The 23,994-nt window shown below is 34.6% G+C and overlaps 1 protein-coding gene across 1 annotated transcript in view; it reads left to right on the top strand.

Annotated features, from left to right (window-relative positions):
- The window catches only part of NBAS (NBAS subunit of NRZ tethering complex), a gene marked incomplete at its 5' end in the record, with an annotated part of 197,389 nt that overhangs the window by 49,302 nt on the left and 124,093 nt on the right, over positions 1-23,994 (top strand). The window contains 12 exons of the mRNA XM_084513261.1: positions 2,814-2,897; positions 3,407-3,560; positions 5,608-5,793; positions 6,738-6,911; positions 7,868-8,001; positions 8,698-8,760; positions 9,279-9,401; positions 10,869-10,971; positions 13,130-13,353; positions 15,236-15,348; positions 15,687-15,800; positions 22,848-22,961. Coding sequence (XP_084369387.1) covers positions 2,814-2,897; positions 3,407-3,560; positions 5,608-5,793; positions 6,738-6,911; positions 7,868-8,001; positions 8,698-8,760; positions 9,279-9,401; positions 10,869-10,971; positions 13,130-13,353; positions 15,236-15,348; positions 15,687-15,800; positions 22,848-22,961 — 1,586 coding nt within the window. The remainder of the gene's footprint in view (positions 1-2,813; positions 2,898-3,406; positions 3,561-5,607; positions 5,794-6,737; positions 6,912-7,867; positions 8,002-8,697; positions 8,761-9,278; positions 9,402-10,868; positions 10,972-13,129; positions 13,354-15,235; positions 15,349-15,686; positions 15,801-22,847; positions 22,962-23,994) is intronic.

The raw sequence follows: 23,994 nt of genomic DNA, 5'->3' as shown, positions 1-23,994 counted from the left end.
TGAAAGGGGAGGAAAAAATGTGGTATGGACAAGCACATTGCCACATTTACCTGAAGTTTCTCAAGAAACTTTAATATACGGCTCAAATATTCCTGAACTTGGTATTTTCTAGATGTGTAACAAACTATATGGTGCTTTTTTTATTTATTCTTTATTCTGAAGACTTTCTAATCGTGAAACCAAATACTCATTTTTTTATCCTCTGTTGGGCAGTAGGTAGTTAAGAGCTTATGTGTACATGGTATAAGCTAGTATCTGCTGCTTTTCATTTTGAATGAGGCCCTGCTAGTCTTGTCGATACTTACCATGTTGTAGGAAGTAAAAACAGTGAAATGCCATTTTCTATTTAAGTGACATGGAAAAAGAAAGCAACTTTGTTTAAAAAAAAAAAAAAAAAGCGCACATTGGTTGCTTTCTTTCCTCCAGCATTTCTTAACGTGCTCAGGCTTTCACAAAGGAATGATCACACACTTCTTACCTGTGGTCATTCAAATTGTTTGTCTCTGCACTTTACCACTTTTTCTGTGTTGCATCCTTTTCAGTAGGGAGGCCGAATTGTACATTGCTTCCTCACTTGATGGATTTTAGAGGTAAGGGGAAGGGAAACAGAGGAATTGTCAAAGGGAAAAGCTTGGGAGTAGTAATGGACTGAGATCTTCCTCAGCAAGTTGCTATTTTTTTTTCTTCACATCTCATATTGAGGGATAGCAGCAGCATATTTAGCCCCCAAAAAGTCAGAATTTTGAGAAGTCTTTGCACTACAATTCTTGGAGGCAGAACAGTAGTTACAGTATTATTACTTGTAGCAAAACTTGAGAGAAAATGTTGTCTATAACATGAAATCAGAGCTGCTGTCCAAAAATCTCCTCTTGTTGTTTTGCAAGGGTAGTTGTAATGCTTGGGGTTAGAGTTGTCTATGGCTGAAGGATAGCTGGTAGGATACCTTAGATGACAATTTTGCAGGGAAAGCTGCAGAACAGCTTCTCAATGGCTTCTAAAATGCAACTTTTGTCTTTTCTGCTGTCTTCCCCCCCACCTTAGTAAGCTGTGTTAATATTAGGACAGACAACACAATCCAACGTGAAATATCTTCTCAAACCTACTGGGAAGTGGACAGAAAAATATTACTAGAGAGCCTATGAAAAGTAGTAGTCTTGGATAGTAAAATGTTGTCCCATTTCCTTTTTTGTTTAATAGGACATACAGGAGAGCATTTTTGATTACAATATAAAGAGCTGCTCTTGATTTTCTATTTTAGAAGGGAATGTTATTACACTGGGTTTTATTTGCTTTGATGTTTCAGCTTGTTCTTTATGAACTGAGCTTTCCATAATAACAGAATCATAGAATCACCTAGGTTGGACCTCCAAGATCACCTACCTAGTCCAACTTCTGACACTAACAAGTCCTCCACTAAACCATACCACTAAGCTAATAATGTTCTCATGTGTCCCTTATTCATTTAGTTTATGTACCCAGTTTTATGTATTAATATTTAAATAATGCAATATTTGTTATTGAAGACATTAAAAAAAAAAACACACAAAACACCTGAAATCTGTGCATCTCCTGATGTAATGCTTCTTTCTGATTAAAATGTAATTGTGGAGGCCTTTGTTCAACTTCACGTGGCTGAACTAGAGTTGAAATGGAGGTGTTACTATACCTGAGACATAAGAATTAGTTGTTTTCCATCTTTACTTCCTCTCTTTTCACTTTAGCAGCCTGCTGGTCAATTTATTTCTCTGTTCCTACTGCACATATCATGTGGAAGGTTGGAATCACAATGGATAAAACACGGAATATTATTGTGCATAAAGTAGAGAAAGGAAGGATGGGTGACCTTGGAAAAATGCTCATGTATACAAGGACGGGCTGTTAGATGCTTTGTTAAATAGCCTTATATGCATTTAATGACTTACTAACTGAGGTGGAGTTACTGATTTACAGTTTTTTGTTTTGATTCTTATGTTGTGAAATTGATTTGTGTATTGGAAAAGTGTTTCTTTTTAAGCTACTATGTTACAACGCTACTGCTCTTCAATGGAGTATCAGTTAACTTGTAAATAGGGATTGTCCATGCAGTATTACTATTGCTTTTTATTATCAGGGTTGGGAGAAAATGAGGCTCTTCTATTTCAACTTAGTTTATGTTCTGCATGTCTCAGTATGGTTTTCTCAGGTTTCATGCTGCTTAAACAACTAGCCTACAATAGCAAGCTGTAACCAATCGTTCTAGTAATAACTTGTGTTGTTCTTAATCTCTGTCTCAAATGGACTTTTTTCTTCAACCTCAACATGTAGAAAATGTTTCACTGCGGGTGTTAGTAGTCAGAAAACCATGTTAAACTTAATTGAGAAGATCAGTACAGCAGGGCATATCTTGCTTTGGTTGAATAAAATGATTTGTGTTAAAATTTGAAAAATTACTTTTTTTTAAACTGTGAAGATTGTAGGTTTTCACACATTCAGTCTTCTGTGGTAGCGTATGAAGTCAGGATACTAACCATGAAGTGGTAAAGATTCTTTTGTAGTGACTTCTATCAAAGACAAAGTAAAAAGATGATACTGAATTTTTTAGTTTACTTAAATGGTATAGGTAGTATATGTGTTTGTACAGATAATATCCTACAGGTGAAATCGTACTTGTATAGCTACATTAAGAAGTGATAAATTTAAGGAACTGGCACTGTAATCAAATGACATCCTTATCATGAATTCAGTGAAATACTTGCATGTGCTTTGTATTCCATTAATTCATCACTTTTTTTCACTTTTTTAATAAATTTGCATTCCATTTTCTGTTATACCAGTTACAAGCAGGGAACATTGAAAATTGTTCCTTGGAATGAACAGAAACATCGTGAAGAAGACTGGTGTGAAAAAGCAGAATGCAGGTAAATTAAAATGCAGTAAATAGCAAGTCTAATTTCTCACTTTTGTGCACACTAGTTTGTGTTTTGAGCTTTCTTAATGAGACTGGAAGACCAAGCAGTCTTTCATGTTATGCCGTTACGTTCACTGTGATTTTGTGAAGAGTATCTTACTGGAAGTTGTAAACCATAACATTATAGTAGCTGCATTAATGGATCATGTAACTGCCTTTTTGTGGGAATAACAGATGGAAAGCATGAATTAAGCATACTTGTGTCTTTAGTAGAGAGGAATCGATCTTTTGTGATCCATCTTACGTTTGGTATCTCCAGTTAGTTACTTTGCTGATAAAAGTAAATACTGGGATTGGCATTTTGAGTCCCCTCAACTTATTGGTGCAATGATAGGTTGATTTGTACTGTTCTTCTTCAGAATGACCTAAAGTTTTATGAAGAAGACTAATGTGAAAAAATATAAGTAAATATATGCTTATAGTTAAACATACTTTTTTTTTTTTTTTTTTTTTTTTAAGGATGATTGTTGAACCAACTTTACAAGATGAAGGCGAATTTCTCTATGAAACACAGCCGGAATTACTGAAGTACAGGACTACTGAACTTTCAGTAGAGCTTGTGACTGATTGGTATTTGAGCAGAGCACAGGAAATTGAAAAATATTCCATGCAGGTGAGAATAGCAGCGAGAAAACAATGATGGCTGTTTCAGGCTGATCAGTATTCTTCAGTAGAAGCCTATCTTAATGGGTATTAATGGGATGCTTTTTCCCAAGTACTTTAGCATACTTGTGCTTGCTCTGAAGTTCAGTCAGGTAAATAATTAATCCATAGGAATGAACAGGAAGCCTGTAGATTCTCTTTCACTTGACTTACCATAGCAGACAACACTTTTAGTCGAAGAAGTCTGCTTACCATTGTGTCTTGTATTTGTAATTAAGTAAAGGGAGGGAACGTTGTGAATGTGTATCAGGAAACATGGTTTATGGTGTCACATAGCATTAGGTCGTATACCGATATATGGCATTCAGAAATGTCACTGTCAAATGCTAATTACTGAGAGCAGCCCTGAGAAGAACTTGGGGGTATTGGTTGACAAGAAGCTCAACATGAGCCAGCAATGTGTGGTTCCAGCCTAGAAAGACAACTGCATTCTCAGCTGCACCAAAAGCAGCATGGCTAGCAGGTCGAGGGACGTGATTTTCCCCTTCTATCTACTCTGCTCTTGTGAGACTACCTAGACTGTTTGGCTCTGGGGCCCTCAGCACAAGAAGGACATGGCTATACTAGAACGAGTCCAGAGGAGGGCCACAAGGAAGATCAAGGGTCTGGAGCATCTCTCCTATGAAGACAGGCTGAGGGAATTGGGGTTGTTCAGTCTGGAGAAGAGAAGGCTGCAGGGAGACCTTACAGTGGCATTCCAGTACTTAAAGGGGGCTACAGGAAAGCTGGGGAGGGACTCTGTCAGGGGTATAGTAATAGGACAAGGGATAATCATTTTAAATTGAAAAGAGTGTAGATTTAGTTTAGGTGTTAGGAAGAAATTCTTCACTGTGAGGGTGTTGAGGCAGTGGAACAGGTTGCTTAGAGAAGCTGTGGATGCCCCATCCCTGGAAGTGTTCATGGCCAGGTTGGATGAGGCTTTGAGCAACCTGGTCTGGTGGGAAGTGACCCTGCTATGCTGGGGTGGTTGGAACTAGGGGATGTTTAAGGTCCCTTCTAACCCAAACCATTCTATGATTCTGTGTCGTACTGTCACAATTACTTCTTGGCAGGTTTATTGTATGGTTGTGAAACTATCAGGCAGCTTATTTCTGCATTATTATTTTCTTTATGTTTTAAAAATGTGTGAAGTCCTGTGTGGTAAAGATAAGCAGTGCAAATAGAGCTCATGTGCTCTGTTGGTTTATTGCTTCTCAAGCCCATATAGCTGCATGAAAAAAAAAAAAAGGTTGGATGGAAGTATCAATATAGGTTAGTTCTGGTCCAGTTCTTTTGTTTTTCAAGTTTGCAGTTTTTCAGGCATCTTAAATCTTAATTCCTTGTGATTAACAGCCTATCAGCAGCTATGGAAATAAAAGCAACTTCCAAGGATCAATTAAATTAATAACATAAATGAGATTGTGCTCTACTGTTCCAAGCTTTTGTCTGCCTCACTGAATACATACAGTCAATATTGCATTCTTAGAAATCAAAGCAGAATCTTTCACGTAAAGGTGTCTTCAGTCACTGATTATATTCTGTGGAATGAAATGCACCAATTAAAATCAGTAATTCATGGACAGCTAGAAAAGTCACATTACACACAGATATACACATAACTTCAGTCAGTTAACTGATAAATTTAGTTTCAAGCAATCGTTTATAATGCATGGAGAAAGATGAGATGCCTTATTTCTGTATGACCTACGGAAAGAATCAAAAAAGGTATTTTTCTAGTTTATGTGCATCTGTAGGGCACACCATGGCCAAAAGGCCTGTAATGGCATCATCCACCAAGGGTAAGCATTTTATTTGGTCTTTATAAAGCTGAGAATAGCAATCCATATTGAAATAGGCAACAAAAACTTCTAGGAATTTAGAATCCCCTCTCGAGCAAGGGGAACAAGGAAAGAAGATAGTTACACAAACAGGACACAGACTGGACTTTTGAAGTTGTTTTTTGGCAAACAGTTGCACAGCAGAGTTTTTTGTTTTTTTTTTTTTTAATTATTTTTCAGGTGGACTGTGCTCTGTCCCTTGTTCGTCTTGGCATGGAGAGGAATATCCCTGGTCTGCAGGTGCTTTGTGACAACCTGATCACTCTTGAGACAGTAGTTTACGAGACTGATGGTGATCGAACATTAACTTTAAAGGAACTAGTAGAGATGAAGGACATTGAAAAGCTTAGACTGTTGATGAAAAACGTAAGTATTTTGAACAGATCGCTAAGTATGCCTTGATTTTCAGTAGTTCAGGTTACCCTAGAATCCCATGTGCTTAAAGATAGTGCTAGGGGCTGACGTTTTTCTAATGAGCCTCCACCTTGAATTCAATGGGAATCTAACACTTAGTGGGGGCCTTTGTTTGTTTTGTTTAAAAATAAAAAAAAGTTTAATCGTTTAGTTTTGTTAAAGACCTGTTCTTCCATCCTAGACACAGGATCAAACATTAATAAATCTAATAAAAGTCAAAGCTTGTTAAAGCTGTGAATTGCTTTTTCATTGTCCGTTTCTGTAGGATCTTCAGTGTAGCTGTCAGTGATGCTGCAGATACACATTGGATGTTTTCCTTGGATGTTTTTTGATGTCTGTAAATGTTGGTGAAAAAATCTTAATATTTGTCTCTGCAGCATATGTGTTTTTCATCTTTATATTCAACCTGTGCATGGCATTTCAGAACAGGTGAAATCTCATCTTTTGTGGAAAGACTGGAAAATACCTACAGATAGAACAGGGGTCTGAAATAGTTAAAAGAATGTGTGTGCTCTAGAGGAGCTCATGCAGCTATTCTTAAATATTGGAAGTAATACTAGTCTGATGGGGATGGAAGCCAATCTTCCGTTCATCCTGAAACTGTAGGAAAAGGAGGAGAGCTTGGCATTTGTCAGCTAATGGGCTTTACTCATGTACAGCTTGGTCTTCCCACACCATTGGTATCAGTAAGATGATGAATTGTTTCAGTATTTCATGACATAGTGCTCTGCGCAGCAGTGGCAAAGGTTAGGCTTCAGCTCTATTTTGTGATAGGTGGAGATACTGTTTCAGTTTTGTTGACCAAAATGTTCTGTGTTTTTGTTGTTCATTTGTTTTGGGAAACAAAACTGACTTTGTTCTTTTTTCCCATCTCTGTAACTCATGGTGCTTTACAGTCCTCTGATGAAAAATACGTGAAGAATGTTTATCAGTGGATGATCCCTTTTCTCCACCGCTGTGAAAATCAGTCCCCTGGTCTGGCAAATTCACTCTTCAAAGAATATTTAGTAACATTAGCAAAGGAAGACCTGACTCTGCCTCTGAAGATTTTTCAGAGTTCAAAACCTGCTGTAAGTATAGAATCTTGATGACTTTACTGGTTTCTTGGGAAATTCTTGTACTGAAGAAGTCAACTCAAAAGCAGGATTAGTACATTTTCTACAGCAGATAGATCATCTCTATGCTCTTTCCCCTCTTTTTGGACTTAACATTTGTTGTGTTTTAGAAAGCATTAATCAGAAGTGTCATTGAAGAGACTGCCAAGCTAATGTAATTACTATTCTGACCTATTAGAGCTAAAAATTATTGTAAAGGCTCTTGCAGTAATTTCCTAGTGATGTGTTTAAAATAAATTTTTGGCATAAGCATTTCTTAAAAATTGGGCATGAGACAGTTTTATGTTCTCCCTAAGATTTTTTCCTAATGAATTTTACTATCACTAGATTTCAGATGATTTCCCCCTGCAACCCTTCTTCTCTTTCCCCAACAAATGCAAAGAATACAGTGGGAGCCACGGAGACAGCAGTTCAGTGAGCAAGGGTGGAAGTTATATTGTGTGACCATTTCATGCTGCTTGTACAATTTAAATAATTATTTTAGTGCATATACCATATGTTTTTGCATACCTTTGAACATTCCAGGTGTATGGACAGAAATCAACCATTGAAGGAAAAACATATCCCTTTTTATATGTATTGCTGCTGTTGTACATGTTAAACAAATCTGACAAATGTTTGCAGCAGTTCCTTTCTTTTGACCTGTACCCTCTCTACCTCTTAAATTCAAGTAGCGTATAATGAAATAATGAAGGACCAGAGCTATTTCAGCTATCTGCACTGTAGGAAACTAGCTGGGTTGTTTTAGATCTTGTAACTTCAAAAGGAACTTCACTAGGTTGTTGTCCAGGATTTACAGATAACAACCAGGAGATTTATTTATTTAGATATTCTCTATATTCAGAAGAAACTCAACTGCTTAATTAGAAACAAAAAAATACATACAGTGGAATGCTTTCTTTTCTTGTTAGTGTCAGCAAAAAATTATACCTGAGCAAGACCAGCTTATGATTACAGCATTGGAATGTATTTATAGTTGTGAACGAGATGACCAGCTTGCTCTCTGTTATGATATTTTGGAATGCCTTCCACAAAGAGGATATGGGTAAGCATTTTCAGCTAGTTATTTGTAAATATTTTAGATGTTAAATATTGTTGTGTAGTAATACTTCAATAATAATTGCTACATCCTTAGAGGGTATGTAATTTTACTGGAATATTCTGTTCCTATCTGAATTATACTGGCTGTATGTATATACATATGTGTGTGTGCTCTTTATGTCTACTATTAAATTATGTAACAATACATGATTTAAAGCAGTGCAGACCAAAGCTCTTTCTGTATTAGTTCTTTAGGCTTTTATATTTTGGTGAAATGAGACCAAATGATAATGTTATCTTAGTAATCTTGCTGGTCTTGTAACAGTTAGTGATGTCTTGCACTTAGTGAGTCATTGCTACTTATCAGCACGTGAGAAAGGTTGTCATATGGAAGACCTGTATGAAAGACAGGTAATTGTTGAGGAAATGAAGGTATGAGGAGATACAAAGTATTCTCCCAATTTCTTTGACAGGTAGAGATCCTGTGAAAAGTCTAGGGACATTATATTTTTTGGAGACTAAGGGACCCTTTCAATTTTAGTTATCCTTCCAGCAAGAAGCCAGCAGTTTTAATCTTTACAAGCAAAGACATGTATTTGATTCTTATCAAGGAATGTTTCCAACTTTGTACGGCTTATCTTGATATATTCTTATTATATAGATACAAAGATATTATTTTTTTTCTTATGTATTTTTGCAGGCCTGAAACAGATATAACTAACTCTCTTCACGATGCAGTAGATGAACTGGAACAAATTCTGAGGTATTTGATTTAGCCAACATAATGTATTCTTAAATATGTTGCTGGCTATAGCCAAAAACCTTATTATGACAAATATTCTTGCTGCTTTTTTTATGATTTTTATGTTGGTTTTAGAGATGTCAACATGATTATCTGTAAGGTTTTTATATTCAGAACTTAAAACTATTGAGTGGTTTTTGCTTTTTGAATATTAGAAAAATACACAAACACTTTGCTGGGAATAAAAGTCTTTTTCCAGAGGAGTAGGAAGGTTATTTCTAAAATATATTGTGACGTATTGTAATACTTTGGTGAAAAACTGAAAACTGTGAAGATAGTTTATCACATTATTGTGTTGTGCATTAGCCCTGCAGTTTTTTAAAGTAAATAGTTTTACTGTGGCTAACCCATATTGTTACAGACTTTACACTGTTTGTTTGCATTTGCAATGCATTGTTTGATAACAGCTTTAGGAAAGCAGCAGCAGAGGTAGTTGTACAACTGTATAGAAATTAAAAATATTTACCATTTATTTGCAGTGTGTCAGAGCTGTTGGAGAAGCATGGACTTCAGAAACCTGTTTCCTTTGTGAAAGACACAAAAGACAATGCCGAGGAGGCACGGAAACTGATGATTAGGCTGACAAGGCACACAGGTCGCAAGTTAGTATTCAAAGGGGAACTGGAGATAAAGGGGGATATGACAGTAAGGGGAACAGTACTTAATTTCAGAGAGTGTACCTAACTGTTTTTTTTATGATAGGGAACTGTGCTGTTTAAATTGAACAGAGTACATAAAACACATTTGTTAAACTGATGATTAACATAATTAGTGTTTTTGCTGCACTCTCCACATACGAAAATGTCTTGCTTCAGACTTGTTTCAGTGTGTTTGTGTTCAAGTTAACAAGCCTAAAAGGCTTGCTGGCTGCTGCAAAACACAGCAAAATGATGTACAGTGAAGTTAACATGTTGTAAATGATGTTCTTAAAGATCTATTTAATTTTATGGGAAGTGTAGGATTTGTAATTTTTTTTTGTTTTGCTTTCTCAGGAGCTGTTGTAACAGGGTTATTTATTGCTTTTATGTATTGATTATGCCTCTTATTTTCAGTATAATTTTTACATTTTTCTATATTAGAACTACCCTATTTAACTGGTCTTCTAAGTGTGCATAAATTATTACACAGCTCTTGGCATAAACAGATAAAAAGAATGAATCCTGGTTAAAGCAGCCATCATTGTGTTTTTTTTTTTTTTCCTGCTTGAACATGCACAATGTTTTATTGGTGGTGATAGGGTAATACTTAACTTGAGCATGCTGAAAGCTTTTTTAGGAATCTTTTTTTAGAAAGATCAAGTCAGTGCCTTTGTAGGAAAAATGTTGATATTTCTACTTCCTTGTAGAGACACTTGGCTTTGTAAAAGTGAAAGCTAATATCACTTGAGAAAATTGCTACTAGCTGAAATAATTTGTATAGCTTAAACAGTGATTTTTCAATCTTAAGGTGATGTCCAAAAACTTTCATAGTGTTTTTGTTAGTAAATGTTTTGATGGTACATAGGAAATTTTATAGGAAATATTGTGTTTAATAAAGACGCATGATTCCAGAGGGTCAAGAAACTGAACACAATTTGAATTTTAGCAAAAACAACTGCACTGCTGTTCTACAATTGCACAAAGTCGATTAGTCCTTTGAGTTGGCCTACAGTAAACAACACTTCAGTGATCCTCAGTTGCTGTTTCAAACTTGTTTTTACCCTGTTTCTGCTGAGTTAGCAGGAAGATAGCACTTCCAGCTTTCTGATATCTGTTGGAAGTTACCAAAACTAACTGGGGGATTTTGATAAGGATTTCTACAGATACCTATCTTATTCCACAGAAAACAAACAGCAAAAACAGTTTGGTTATTGGATTTTGTCAAACAATTTTAACCCACATACGTGGTTTAAATTTGTAGTTAATATTAAAAGTCTTCAGTCTTTATAAATCATTTTTAGTTAAAAGTCCAATTAAAGATGGAAATGGCTTTTGAGAAAGCATATTTTTATGATGAAATTGTAGTATTATCTACTGCTTTTCTTTACACTTACTGAGAAATAGAATATTTAATTTTGAAAATGTTTGTAGGCAACCATCAGTCAATGAGACACAATGGAAAGAGTTGCTCCAGGATATGTTAGACATGCAGCAGAAAGTATACACATGCTTACAATCAGATACTTGCTATGAGGTGAGTTTTATATTTTCTCATTGATTTATGCCCCAAGTAAGCTACAAATTCTCATTTCACATTGTTGCTTACAAATGTAAATACATTTTCATGTGTTATTACTTGGTTGTCTACTGATTTTTTTAATGGAATTTTTAGTCAGTGCAAACTTCCTGTGTTAATACGTTTAATCAAAAGCCCCTCTAATAAATATCCTGTAAAATATCTTTTACTAGAATTATTTCTGTTTTCTAAATTGTGTCAACTTCTTGAACCTTCATAATGTCATTTACAGATATGTTTACAAACACTTTAATGAAAAGTAAGCAGTCCTTAGCTAAATGTTATTTTCAAGTAATAATTTCTTAAACACGTAGTTTGTTAGTATCACCCAAGACGCATAATTTTGGGCTTTTTACTTTATGCAATTGAAGTAAAATAATATGAGAAGGGAAATCTAATTTCTTTAAGGGAAAAAACAAACAAACAAACAAACAAAAAACACAAACACAAACCCATAAACCTGCCATGTACATACAGCCCAAAACTATGTCATTGTTATTTGCAAAGAAGAAGGGCTATTAGACTGATGTAGAATTTTCCATGGAATGTACTGTTTATTTCCATTTTCACTTCACTGTACTGGTTTATTATAGAAACAGTGCCATACCCACTAAAATCTATTTAAAACTTGACATCTTTTAAGTTTAATACAAGTTTTTTTATTACAGTTTTCAGATTTAATTGCTTATGGCTGTCAATCTGATTAGCCCTTGGGAAGAGTTTTTGAAGCAAATTAGAAAGAAATAATGAAGGAAAAAAGCAAACGGGGTTTAACCTATACATAAAATTTGACTTTCTCTGCAGCTTGAACTTTGAAGTTGCACAAAGATCTACGATGTATTTGACGTTCATGGTTTTGTGATAAGCTAAGGCTTAGTGTACATAGAATTTTAAAGTGCATTAAAAAAATTGAGTATTACAGCACACTGAAAGTGAAAATATTAGCTTTTCCTTTGCCATGATCTTAATGTAATTTTTTAATATTTTTTTTTAACCTCTGGACCAGATGATTATATTTTAATTGTACGCAGAATGAGTCCTGTCCTCTTAAAGAAAGATTTAATATCTAAAAGTCCTGAAGTAAATTGTTGTATGGATGTGAATGTTAAGGAAGAAGGAGGATCAACTCTTGATGACTTGTATTTAGATCATTCATCTGCATGTTGAATTGCTAGGGAAATAACTTCTAAAAAGTGTTTGGGAATCACCAGTTTTCCCAAAAAGTGTTTGGGAAACACAAGAATAAATAAGCCTTTTCTATCTCTGGCAATTTTATTTTCCAAGATTTGAAATTTTAATAATTACTTTTCATTTTTCACTGTTCCTTGAGGATTAAATGGAAGCTGATCCAAATAGTATAATATTTATGAAGCACTGAACTATGTTCCTTTGGTGCTCAAATGTAGAACATGAGATGGTTTGGAGAGGTTCATCATAGTGAAGAAATACTTCAATTTGTTATGAAATTGGCAAAGGCCATATTGTTGCAGCTGCAGTAGTTTCTGAAATGACTAAGTACATATGTTGCTATTCATTAGACCTATACTGAGCTATACTGAAAAATTGTTAAGGAACTGAGATTAAACTTCTTACAGTGGGCAAAACTTTGACCTGAAATTAAATGTTTTGTGTTAGATATAACAGTGTATTAATATGTATGTTATTTGAAGATAGTCTTGATTCAAAATTAAAGACAAGTTATATACTTAGTTCTAAATATTTTGAGTTTCTTTTGGAGTATAGGATTTGTTCTTTTATGTTTTCAGTGTCCTAATACCTGTATCCCATTAACACCTCAGAAAATAGGTGTAAATTTTTGATCTCCTATTTTTTGAACTCATACTGTAAATAGGCAGTTAATAAGCTTTTTTTCTTTTTCTTTTATTTTTTCCTGCAGGAAGTAGAACTAAATAAATAATAGTTATTTTTAGTTTTACTTAATAAACACATAACTACTACCAAGGAGAATGTTCCCACAATTTATTTTCTGCTTGGACTGAATGTATTCTTTGGACTTCAAAGATGCTTTTATTCAAAAGGGTTGGTTCCATACAATGAAAATATGCTTACTTGAAGCTGTTGCTACAGATTATTAAATTACCATTCTTCCTTTTAGATATTCACAGAAAGTCTTTTATGCTCAAGCAGTATAGACAATATCAATCTGGCTGGGCAAATGATGCATTGCAGTACTTGGTCAGTGGATCAACCAGTTTCATCAAAAGGGAAACCACAGTACAAAGTCAGCTATATGAGAAGTATTGAACTAGTTCTGGCTGCTGGCAGAGAATATTTCAATTCTTCAACCAGTCTGACTGATAGCTGTATGGATTTGGCCAGGTATATTTACAATTATCATATATGTAAATACGTACTTCTCTTTCAGTTGAAACTTGACATTTCTTTTCTCTGAAATGTGTTGTGAATCTTACATGGATCTATTTCTCTGTCTTTAAAATTATGTGATAATGGAAACAATATCTCTGGTTTCTGTAAGATTTCCCCCCCCCCACACACACACCATGCTTTGTGTGTGTGCACTGTTGCTATCCTTTGGTTGCTGGTCTTTTCCAACCTGAACGATTCTATGATTCTGTAATCAAGAAATAAGCCAAACAGTTCTTCAAAAAGGAATTGAGACACAGAGCTTTCTATGAAGGAGACTGCAGTACTTACAGTGTTACATGTAGAGGTTGCAGTATGGGTGTTCATTCTTGTGTTAATTGATATGGAAGTATTTAGCAACATAAATGTAAATAGGTAAAGTGGTCAAATATTGCCTGTGTCAAAGGCTGATGCCTTGGCTTAACCTAAATATTTTAAATAAAGGTATGTCTTAATATTGATAGCCTTTCTCTTTTATTCTAGTAATTTATTTTTTCATTGATCTTGTTTTTTCACGTTAATCCAAATGAGTTTCTCTTTTTCCTTGAGGCACTTATGTAAAACATACAAGCACGTAACCAAACAAAAATATTTATTTTTTATTTACGAAGGTAGACATGTCTTTTAAATAATACTTTCCCTTTGACATGAGTACATTTAACTAGTAATTGCAAGAGAGATTCAAGTATTTTTCTTCCCCTCAAGATATAAATTCATCTTCTTGACCTTCGATGATATGCATGTATGTGTGTTAGCACATTTTGGGGAGATATTCAGCAAACCAGCCTTTAACCAAGTAAGGCAGTCAAATAGTTTGTAACTAGTTATCCTTTTTCACATTAGGAAGTTTTCCTCAGTAGAAAATTGCTTTATAGATTGACAAATCATGTATTTTCCATTAAGATTTAAAAGAATGTTTTTTGCAGTTTACCTTCAGTTAAGAGGGTTATGTTCTATATAACTTAATCAGAAAGTGACGGAAAATGCTTTTTTTCTTATTCATTCACAGCTGTGCTCTCTTCCATCCCAAATGGACACATGTGAGCACATACATACATATTAGTAAAGGCATTATTGCCTTAGGTCAAAGTTGGAAGGCATTCACTTTCACAGAATCAATTATATAATGTTAGCTCTATTTATACATTTCTGTTGCAAACCATTTTTTCTTAAACATGTATTACTAAAAACTACATATGAACATAGTATTCCAGTGAAAGTTTTAAATAAAATATGATCATGTCCATATAATATTTATAAAATACATGCATATTTTATTTAAAGTTTTATGTAAAGTTACAAAGCAATAATAATTGCATACGAAAATTCATCTTCAGAATAATGTTATATATTTTTTTTATCAACTTTGTTTTCATTTTCTGAATCTAGCTGAGGAAGCTGAATTTGTGACAAGGACCTTAAGTTTGGCTTCCAATCAACGTTTTACGTTTATCTTCTAGGATATGACAAAGCTGAAACCCAGTAATGATTATGAAATATTTCCCTAAGTAATTATGTATGTAAATACATGTCTCAAATGTCTTTCATTCATCGAATCTGTTACAACTAAATTCAAGAGGATTTAGGCATTGATCTTATTACAAATATGTGAAAAAGAGTATGGCTATTGAAGAGTAGAATTTGTTTAAAATGTTTAATTGGCCATAACATAGTGCCAAATATTTATAATGCGCAGGACCAGCAAGTATTCTGACATTTCATAAGCACAACAAGTTATTCTTTTTTACTCAAGAATGCAGAGGTTATCTCTTTCCAGAAATTTAGACTTTGAATTTATTGAACTGCTTTTACAAAAATTTGCTTGCTTCCTACTTAGATCCTGTCTGCAACTTATTGTAGACTGTCCAAGTGATATTCAGGAGGAGCTAGATCTCATTCGTGCTCTTGGCTACCTTGAAGAATTTGGCGTGAAAATTTTACCATTGCAAGGTACTGCGTATTTTTATTCTTTGCGATTGCTTGAATAGCAGCATGCATAACTGTGCATGGCAAATAATTTGCTATTTTGTGAGTGTTATATGAGTAAAATAAGGGGTCCTTTCAAACAGCTTACAGACACATACCTTAAAATTACTAAAATAAATACATAAATTCAGGTGATATGCGGTAAGATGTCTGTGACTGTGGATGGATATGTTGTAGTGTTACTTAACTTTATGTTTATAGATATATTTCCAAGCTCTCTTTCTTCACCTACACTGTTGAGCAAGAAATATGGCAGTGAGATTCATTTATATAGTCTTTAACACTGGTTCTTCTTCCAACAGTGCGTTTGTGTTCAGATAGACTCAGTCTCATCAAGGACTGTCTTTCTCAGTTGTCAACAAACTATAAGCAGTCTGCTAAGCTCCTGGGACTTGCGAATTTGCTGAGGGTTGCAGGTAAGCTGTTAGAAGGCACTGAGCTCCAATGAAACAGATTTGTGTTATGCTCTAGGACTTTTGAGCTGATCATTAGAATGTGTTTTCAAGGATACCACTAAAAAGTAATCTGGAAAAGCAGTCACTGGGTCAGAATAGAATATTTTACAGTAATGAAATATTTTACCTTCAAGCTGGTCTGAAAGACAGCTTTTCTGACCTTTTGTTAATACCCAAGAAAAGCCTTGTCTAATGTGTATTTTGAGTAAAAGCTCATTTCAGACTAGAGTAGTTGCAGGTGAGAATATTTTGTTTTATAGACAATTGGCAGTACTAAAATTCCAGTAAATCTTCTTGAGTCTGTCAAATAAAGTAGTTTGATTTAATAATAGTACCACTTAAGTTGGAGGAATAAAATAATCTCTGTCTAACAACTGAAATTTATACATTTGTTTATGCTATATGTATATTCTTTGTGCACTAAAGCTGATGTGTTAGCTTAATATTAATTTGAGAAGCTGAACATCTTGAAGGATTAAATCTTTATTATACTATATATTTTTTTTTTTTTAACGACTTGTTCCATTTGTTAAATTTAAGATTTTTTATTTCCTGTATTTTGGGAATCTTAGCAGTGACAATCATTGCATAGTATACTATATAGGGAGGGTTGGGTGTGATATTATTAGAGATGCAGAAGTTAGGACTTTGATCTCCTCTGATAACTGGGTCCTAAAGAAAGAAATCAGTGGAAGAATAATTGTTCCTCTATGGTAAGCTCCTGCAGTGGAGCCCTACTACTTGAAGGATGGTACAGGTGAGGGCATAGTACCATATTAAGTAGTTGGATCCAGTCTATGTAATTATTCATTTTACATGTAAATCTCTTGTTTTGTGGAAAAATTAGAAAGAAAGACAGAACTTGTCTTTGCTTGTTACTTGGAAGACTTTTAGAAAGAAAATAGGATACATAAGACAAGATTACTGTATAATTCTTCCCTTCTCTTGTCTGCTTCTACCCATGTCAGGTTAGAGTCTTTTTCTCTAAATATGTTGGATTCTTTAGACTAATGCAGCTGTTTTCTGTTTTACCTTCCTTTTGAATCTAAATGATTCTCTCCTGTATGAGAGGAAGAAAGCAAAATCCAGTGTGATTCTATGAAGCTTAAAAGCACAAGTTATTTTGTCCAGTAGTGTTAGTGTTATAGTCGTGAATTAGCGCCTCCTGTGCCCTGGTATGTATCTTTGAATATGGAATAAACTTGTAGCTCCCATCTCCAGAGACTGAAGGGAGAGGGGCAACATAAATTAAGTAGAAAACTTTAGGGAGTACATGTAGTGCTTGTTGAGATTGCAATGTCTGTGTGCCGGCTTTCCTATTCATTGGTGTCTCAGTAAGTTTTTAAATGATTATAAAGTTTTATAAAAGATTTAAAGACAGATGACAAAATGATTATCTCTGGACTGGAAAAAAAAATAGAAGCTGAATGTGTGAGGTGTTTAATTTTTACTCAGGTAAATGGTTTAAAAACTACTAATGTTACAAATTACATATTTATTCTAAGAGTATTGGGTTATCTGACTTTAACTGTTAATGCTGATGGTTGTTCTTGTAGTAAGTATGGAATTCTTAAGGTAAGTGTATTTTTCAGGAGTTCATCTTGGTAAGGAAAAAGCTGCTTTGATTTTCTTGAGTCTTAAGCTAAATAAACAATTAGCTCTGTCACTTTCCATGCTTTTATTTTTTTTTATAGAGTAACATTCCTTTGAAAGCAAAAGTAGCAATAAAATATTTCTAGTAGTGACCTTCTGTGATGGTAGGTGTGGGTGTATTTTTTGTGGGTGTATTGTTGGTTTTGTTCTGCTTTAAATAAGTAGTTTTATGCTTCTGTGATTAGAAAACATTTCACTGTTTCTGAGGAGTAACTGGTCGTACTACTTATCTAGAAATACTCTTTTCTATACAGGATATTAATTCATAAGCAAGACAAGGATTCAGCATGAGACTGGCAAAGTTGTGATTGTTATCTGAACTTATTTGTTCTATGGGCTGTGGAAAACATTTGGTTTCTTTCATTTTAAAAAATTCAATATTTCTTTAATCTTTTTCAGTTTTCCTGAGATGTGAAAGCCATAAACTGTATACCACTGTTATTGCAGAGATATTATGCTTTGTATTTCATTCCATTGACTAGTATCCAGAAGACTGTCAAAAAGCTTTCAATAAGCATACAAAGGATACGTGACTGTCATCGTGATATAAAAAGTCTAGCATACAAGTGCAATATTTTTCCATCATATTAGAGAAAGAGGTAGAGCTTCACTCTACAGTCCTCTATTGCTGCTACACATATCTTCAGTGAGCGCTGAAACATATAATCTGACATAGGGTTGAAGGCTGCGTATGATTTTAGTGGCTAGGCTAATAATCCCCTTAAAAACTGATACTAAGTAGAATGCTGACATAGCCTTACTCATAATCTGCAAATGAAGATACTCTTAAAATTTAATAGGCAGTATAAAAAATTAAATAAAGCAAGACATTTAAAAAGGGCATTTCTGTATCTTTCAATTCATAATTTCAGTTTTACTGAGTTGCAGTTGAAGACTTCCTTTATGACTTCAGCTGTAAGAATTATAACACCCATTAATATTATTCTATAAATCAGTTTGTTGCCAAAAAAGCAGTTTGCACGCACACAGATTTTAAGATTTGTGAACCAACAAAATCCTAAGCCATCCAGGCAGTTTTAAGACATCAGGTTTAAAATCCCTGGGAAAGGGCAACATGATTTTTAACAGGTTCTGATGAAAGGAAATGGTTTAATGGAGAGATATAGGGATATGTCTGGATACTGGAGAAAGAATCTAGAGATTGAACTTTATGGATCTGCTTACTGAAGAATTACATAAATTACTGCTAGAAGAATAATTGTAAAAATAGTGAAAACCAATTAGGGACAAAAAAAAAAAAGCCCAGATTTATGAGCCAAATTTGCTGTGAAAGTTGTAATTTTATCTTGTGGAATGTACCTGTATCAGTTACACTTTCTGAAATCTGTCATCCCTTCCATTCCCAACCTACCACTGTAGAGTGCTTTCTCTTGCTTTGTCAGATTTTTTCCCCTTTGTCCCCATCCTATCTGATTATGTATTTTGAAAGACCTGCTTGATAAAGCCATTCATAGCTATATAAATATTAGATGTGTGTACATAGAGAGTATATGGTGTATGGTATATTGCACTACATATATCACATAGCCTAAAAAATGAGTTTCTAATTTCAACTCAAAGCTCAATATTCAACTCAATATTTTAATTTCAACTTAAAAATAATGCATCTGCTTTGCAGACAAGGATAGAGTGCATGTAGTCATCTGAAGGAGCTTCAGGAGCTGTATACGGTTTATTTTAGAGAACAGCATTCAAAGCAAGTAATGCTTTGAGAAGTACAAAAATAAATTCTAAAATATTGCTTAGGTAGTGATATATTAACAGTTTTCTTAATTGCTTTAAGGTATTTGATCAATGAGAATAAACTCTATTTAAGCCTCACATCACTACCTCCTTTAAATTAGGCACACAAGTGTTATCTTAATTTTGCAGATGGGCAAAATGAGAGAATGAGAATGTGCTCAGCATGACAACAAGCAAACCTGCACCTGGTTAGGGAACTGGAGGTGTCCTAAGTCTCATGCTCCTTTCCTAATCCACACACTTAAGAAAGAGCACGAGAGAATTCACATTATGTAATTACTCGCGTACAAAATAGAGGAGTGAAAAAAGGGGTAAAAAAACATAGCTTATGCATCAGAAATTAGCATCTTCTCTACTGTTGCTGCGTATCAAGATATAGGGAGCATTGCTATTTATTGTGACAATTTTTGATTCAAGATCCCTGGAAATATTTTCTATTCATCTTGCTCTTCTCTCTCAATTTTCTTGTGGTAATGTAGTTTTAATATCTGTAATATCTAGTAATTTTAAGCTTTGCTCAGATCCCTAAGTCAGCTAAAACTGTATTTTTGAAATCCATTTTTCTTAACACTGACTTTGTTCTCTGATGTAGGTAGAAGTAACCATACAGATGGTCTGTGGTCTCGTAAATAGAGTTTCTGGAGTATATCCATACAATTTTGATTCCATTTGACTTTTAAGTTTTCTAATGTGGTTAATGTTCTTTGTTTTATCCACTCACAAATACAATGTGCATCTTACACAAAATGTCTCAATTGGCTTTTTTTAATTATACCCAAATTAGATTCAATTTTTTTTTTTTTTTAAATATTTGAACATACTGTATTCCCTGCTCCCCACCCAATGATTTTCAGTCATTTAGGAGCTTCCATATTTTTCCTCTCATTTGTAATGCCATCTCTGCTTTTATCAACTTCTATCTGAAAGCTAAATGCTGTAACAAAAGGATGTGGAAAAAGTGTATGTAGAAGAGATCTAAATCTTACTGAGCAAAGTAACCCTTAAAAAAAGCGTGTATTTCTTATGACATAAGGAAGCATTAGTCTTCAGCAGCAGAACACAGACACACACAGTTTTGCAAATAATAAAGGGGAAATAAAAACTAACATGTCCTTTCCAGTTACTGAACTTGGTTTATTTGAGTCTGGATGTCAGGCATTAACGTTAAGGCTTAATGCAGAATTACTCTGTATTAAAATAATGTTATCACTTTAATGGTCTCCCTTATGGAAGGGACCTTTTTTACATCTTGGATGTCTATCAGAATGGCAAGGGCAACAATTTAGATTCAAAACCTTTCACTTTTATAAGGCTTTATTATTAAAAATCTCTTGAAATGAGGAGTCATGAAGCTGCACCAGTGAATTTTTTCAAGTCTGAATAGATGACTGAGAACATGCTGCTGATCTGCAGTGGGTTGTATTTTAAGTGACTGCACTGTTGAGGCAGTGAAAGCCACATGAAAGAGGGTTCGAGCTGTGCGTTGCGGGGTATTCAGTAGTCGTGGCGGAGCTGACAGTTAATCTCCAGCATAACAGTGTGCATCAAGATAATGGAACTTTAAATGAGAGAAAAATGGAGATGAGATGAAAAAGTATAGCCATGGACTGGCAGGAAAATAATCCTTATGTTTTATGCTTGTGCTTTTGTAAAAACACGCAGAGATGTATCTGCTGCATCAAAATTAATTAGCTAAAATGGTGGGGGGGGGGGGGGACTTGGCAGTATGTGACTGCTCAAGCACAGTTAAGAAGAAAGCAGTTCCTTGCTCCAAGTGTTCCTTCACTCTTTCCTCCAATCCCACTGATTTTTAAGTAGTAATAAATAGCAGTGCTTATTTTGTTTAGCAGAAATCTGACTAACCATAGTTTCATTATTTCTATTGCCTTTTACTTTTGTCTGCTACTTAGACAAATCTCTCCATAAGTAGTAATGCTGTCAGGGTGAAGTGGTGGGCCTCAGAAGGTGAGTGGCAACTACAAATCTTTTGCTTACAAAATGACAGTTCACATCTAGCTTTTGTAGACAGAAACACCTCTTTGTCATCTGTAATTGCTTTTGCCTGGATAAGAAGTTCCTGGGTTCCAGAGGGCAAAATTTGCAGCACAAGAGCCTTGGATGTGATTAATTTGCAACACCATGTGTTGGCAGTATATAGGGCGAGAGGCCAAGAGATGGGAATGATGGGAAGCCAAAGTGCTCTCCCAGTTATGCTGAGTTAGTCGTGATGTGCTGGGATTAGGGGAATCTTAATTGAGCTAAATAATTAGAGTAACTTCACTTCCTTGAATGTCATTCTAGCACAACTGCTACATCTTACATTTCAAGAAGGCTTTAAAAACAAATTTGGTTTACCTGTGTTGACGATCCTCCAAAATAAAAATAACAACTATGTAATTCAAGAACATGTACTCTTTAAGTGTTTTTTGAAACTGGCTCTGTTTAACCTTCTGAAATATTTGCATTTCATAAGTTGTAGTAATACAGTTTCATAAACCAGTGCCCTTTTCAAATGACTGTCAGCAGTGACTCCATAAAATCACTTCTAATAATAGGAGAGAAACATGAGCAAGAAGTTTGCATTGAAAAACCCACTCACTTTTATTAGTTTCTTGCCATCCCTCCTTCCTAAATTAAAATCAGTAGTATGGAATTATTCCTGTGTACGTTCAGTCACCTGTTCTTATAGTACATGGATATGTGGATGCTGTTTTAGCATGAGCCTGGACCAGCTGGTTTCAGTGAAGTAAATAATTCCTAATTTCTCGTGTTCATTCTAAATTGGAAAAAGCTTTTAAAAAACAATATATATAGATAGCTGATAAAGGGTGACAGGAATAAATGTTATTTGTATTGATTGTAACTGACTGTGAAAAGGAGATGAGTTGTCTGATTAGATTTTCATTTGCGAATGCTGATTTCTTAAAATTAAGGTCAAGACATTTGTCCACAGAGGTTGTTACTGAAACTTCAGTCAGAAGACATCACTAGTATCTGATGTGTTACTTTTAACTTATCCTTTGGGGAGTAGACGTTGTCCAGGGGATCTGGTGATCCATGTATGATGTGAGAAAGTAGTTTCAGTTCTACTTTCTAAATTGAGCAGGGAAGGGATTTTAAATGCTAATGTCTTTCACATCTTAGGAATCTTTGTCCACATGAAGTGGCAGCTTAAATTAGGGGCTTTGCTTATTGTAACAGTATAATTATAAATATCAAGATTCTTTTTCTATTGCAATTCACACACAAAAAAGTCAGTATTTGGTTCTATACATCCCTCGTCTTTAATATCAGTTTTAATGTGTTTAATCTGTTGGCTGTCACATAAATAAAACTGCATATGCTTTTCTTCTAAACTCTTTTTTAACCTAGACTTAACATGTTATGTAATTTCTTTAGCCAGCTATAATGCCACTTTTTTTTTTTTTAATATTTATCTGTTGCCTCATTTTTAGGAAGAATAAAATGATAATTTTATTTCCAGAAGGTGATGTTTTCATGTTGTGGCATATAATTTCCTTAAGAAATAAAGTAGGAAGCTTATGTTGATTATTTCTTCCAACTAATAAAAATATTCAATTTTTCATACAGGAGATGACCAGATGGAGAGAAAAGGTCAAGTTTTAATCCTTTTAGTAGAACAAGCTCTCAGTTTCCAGGACTACAAAGCAGCTAGTATGCATTGCCAAGAGCTCATGACTGCAGGTGAAGTAAATAAATGGGGGCTACATGGGGTGATGGTGGTTGGAAATCTGAGTTCTGATGCTCAGCTCACTCTGAAGTATGTTACTTCAAACTGGTCCATTTCATTCAAAAATCGACTTCATTGTGCAAGTCAGCAGTATGTCAGCTGTAGAAGGCATGTGGTATGAAATACGGTAATTCCCATGTATGTCATGGACCTACAAAATTAGCCACAGTGTCTTCTGGAGCAGCACTGTCTTTTAAAATTTGATTCACTGAGATCTCTCAACCGGTATCACATAATGCGTTTCAGATAAGACCTCATTTTTTGTGCCAGAAGCTCAAAAATATATCCCATCAGGGATTCCATTTTTAATTGTCTTTTAAAGGCTTTTTTTCTTGTAAGAAAACAGAGTTATAAATTATAAGTTTTACATATAAAGTGGATAAGTTTTTTTAAATATAAATTATAAGGGAAAAGTTATAATTTGTCGTGTTGTTTAAATCCCTTACTTGCTATGTTCTGGTATTATATTTTTGTTAATGGTCATGTGAAACACCATTGAAATTAAACATGTATATTGGTACATATGCATTCAGTGTCGTTTATACACAGTCATGCTTCTCTGTAAACTTCTGTATGGAAATGTATTTCAATATCCTCAAGTTGTGTTTCAGCTTGCAAAAGTTCATTCACATACTATAAAATCTTATTGTACAGTTACTATCCCACTTGTTGATCTCTTGAAGTAATGACAAGAAATAAAAGTTTGTTAGGCAGCTGGGTATGGCTCTTAGTGTTCCATCCAAAATAGGCTTTATAGGTATTATTGGCTGTAGTAGTAAGTTCTGACTTAGGTTTCTTACTAAATATCACAGAACCCCGATTGCCTGTTACCTGTGGTCACTGTGGTAGATCCAGACAGTAAAACTGAAAGTTGGTAGGGCAGGTGTCCAAATGGCTCGTTGCTGCCACAGGGGCATGCAATTTCCTGGAGGTTGTCTGGAGTCGCCAAAACTTGCCCTCCAATGAATCTTAGTTAAAGTATTCAAA

The sequence above is a fragment of the Aythya ferina genome (assembly GCF_964211825.1).
Source record: "Aythya ferina genome assembly, chromosome: 3".
NCBI lineage: Eukaryota > Metazoa > Chordata > Aves > Anseriformes > Anatidae > Aythya > Aythya ferina.
Note: the sequence above shows the minus strand (reverse complement) of the source record. Positions and strands in the feature narration are given on the sequence as shown.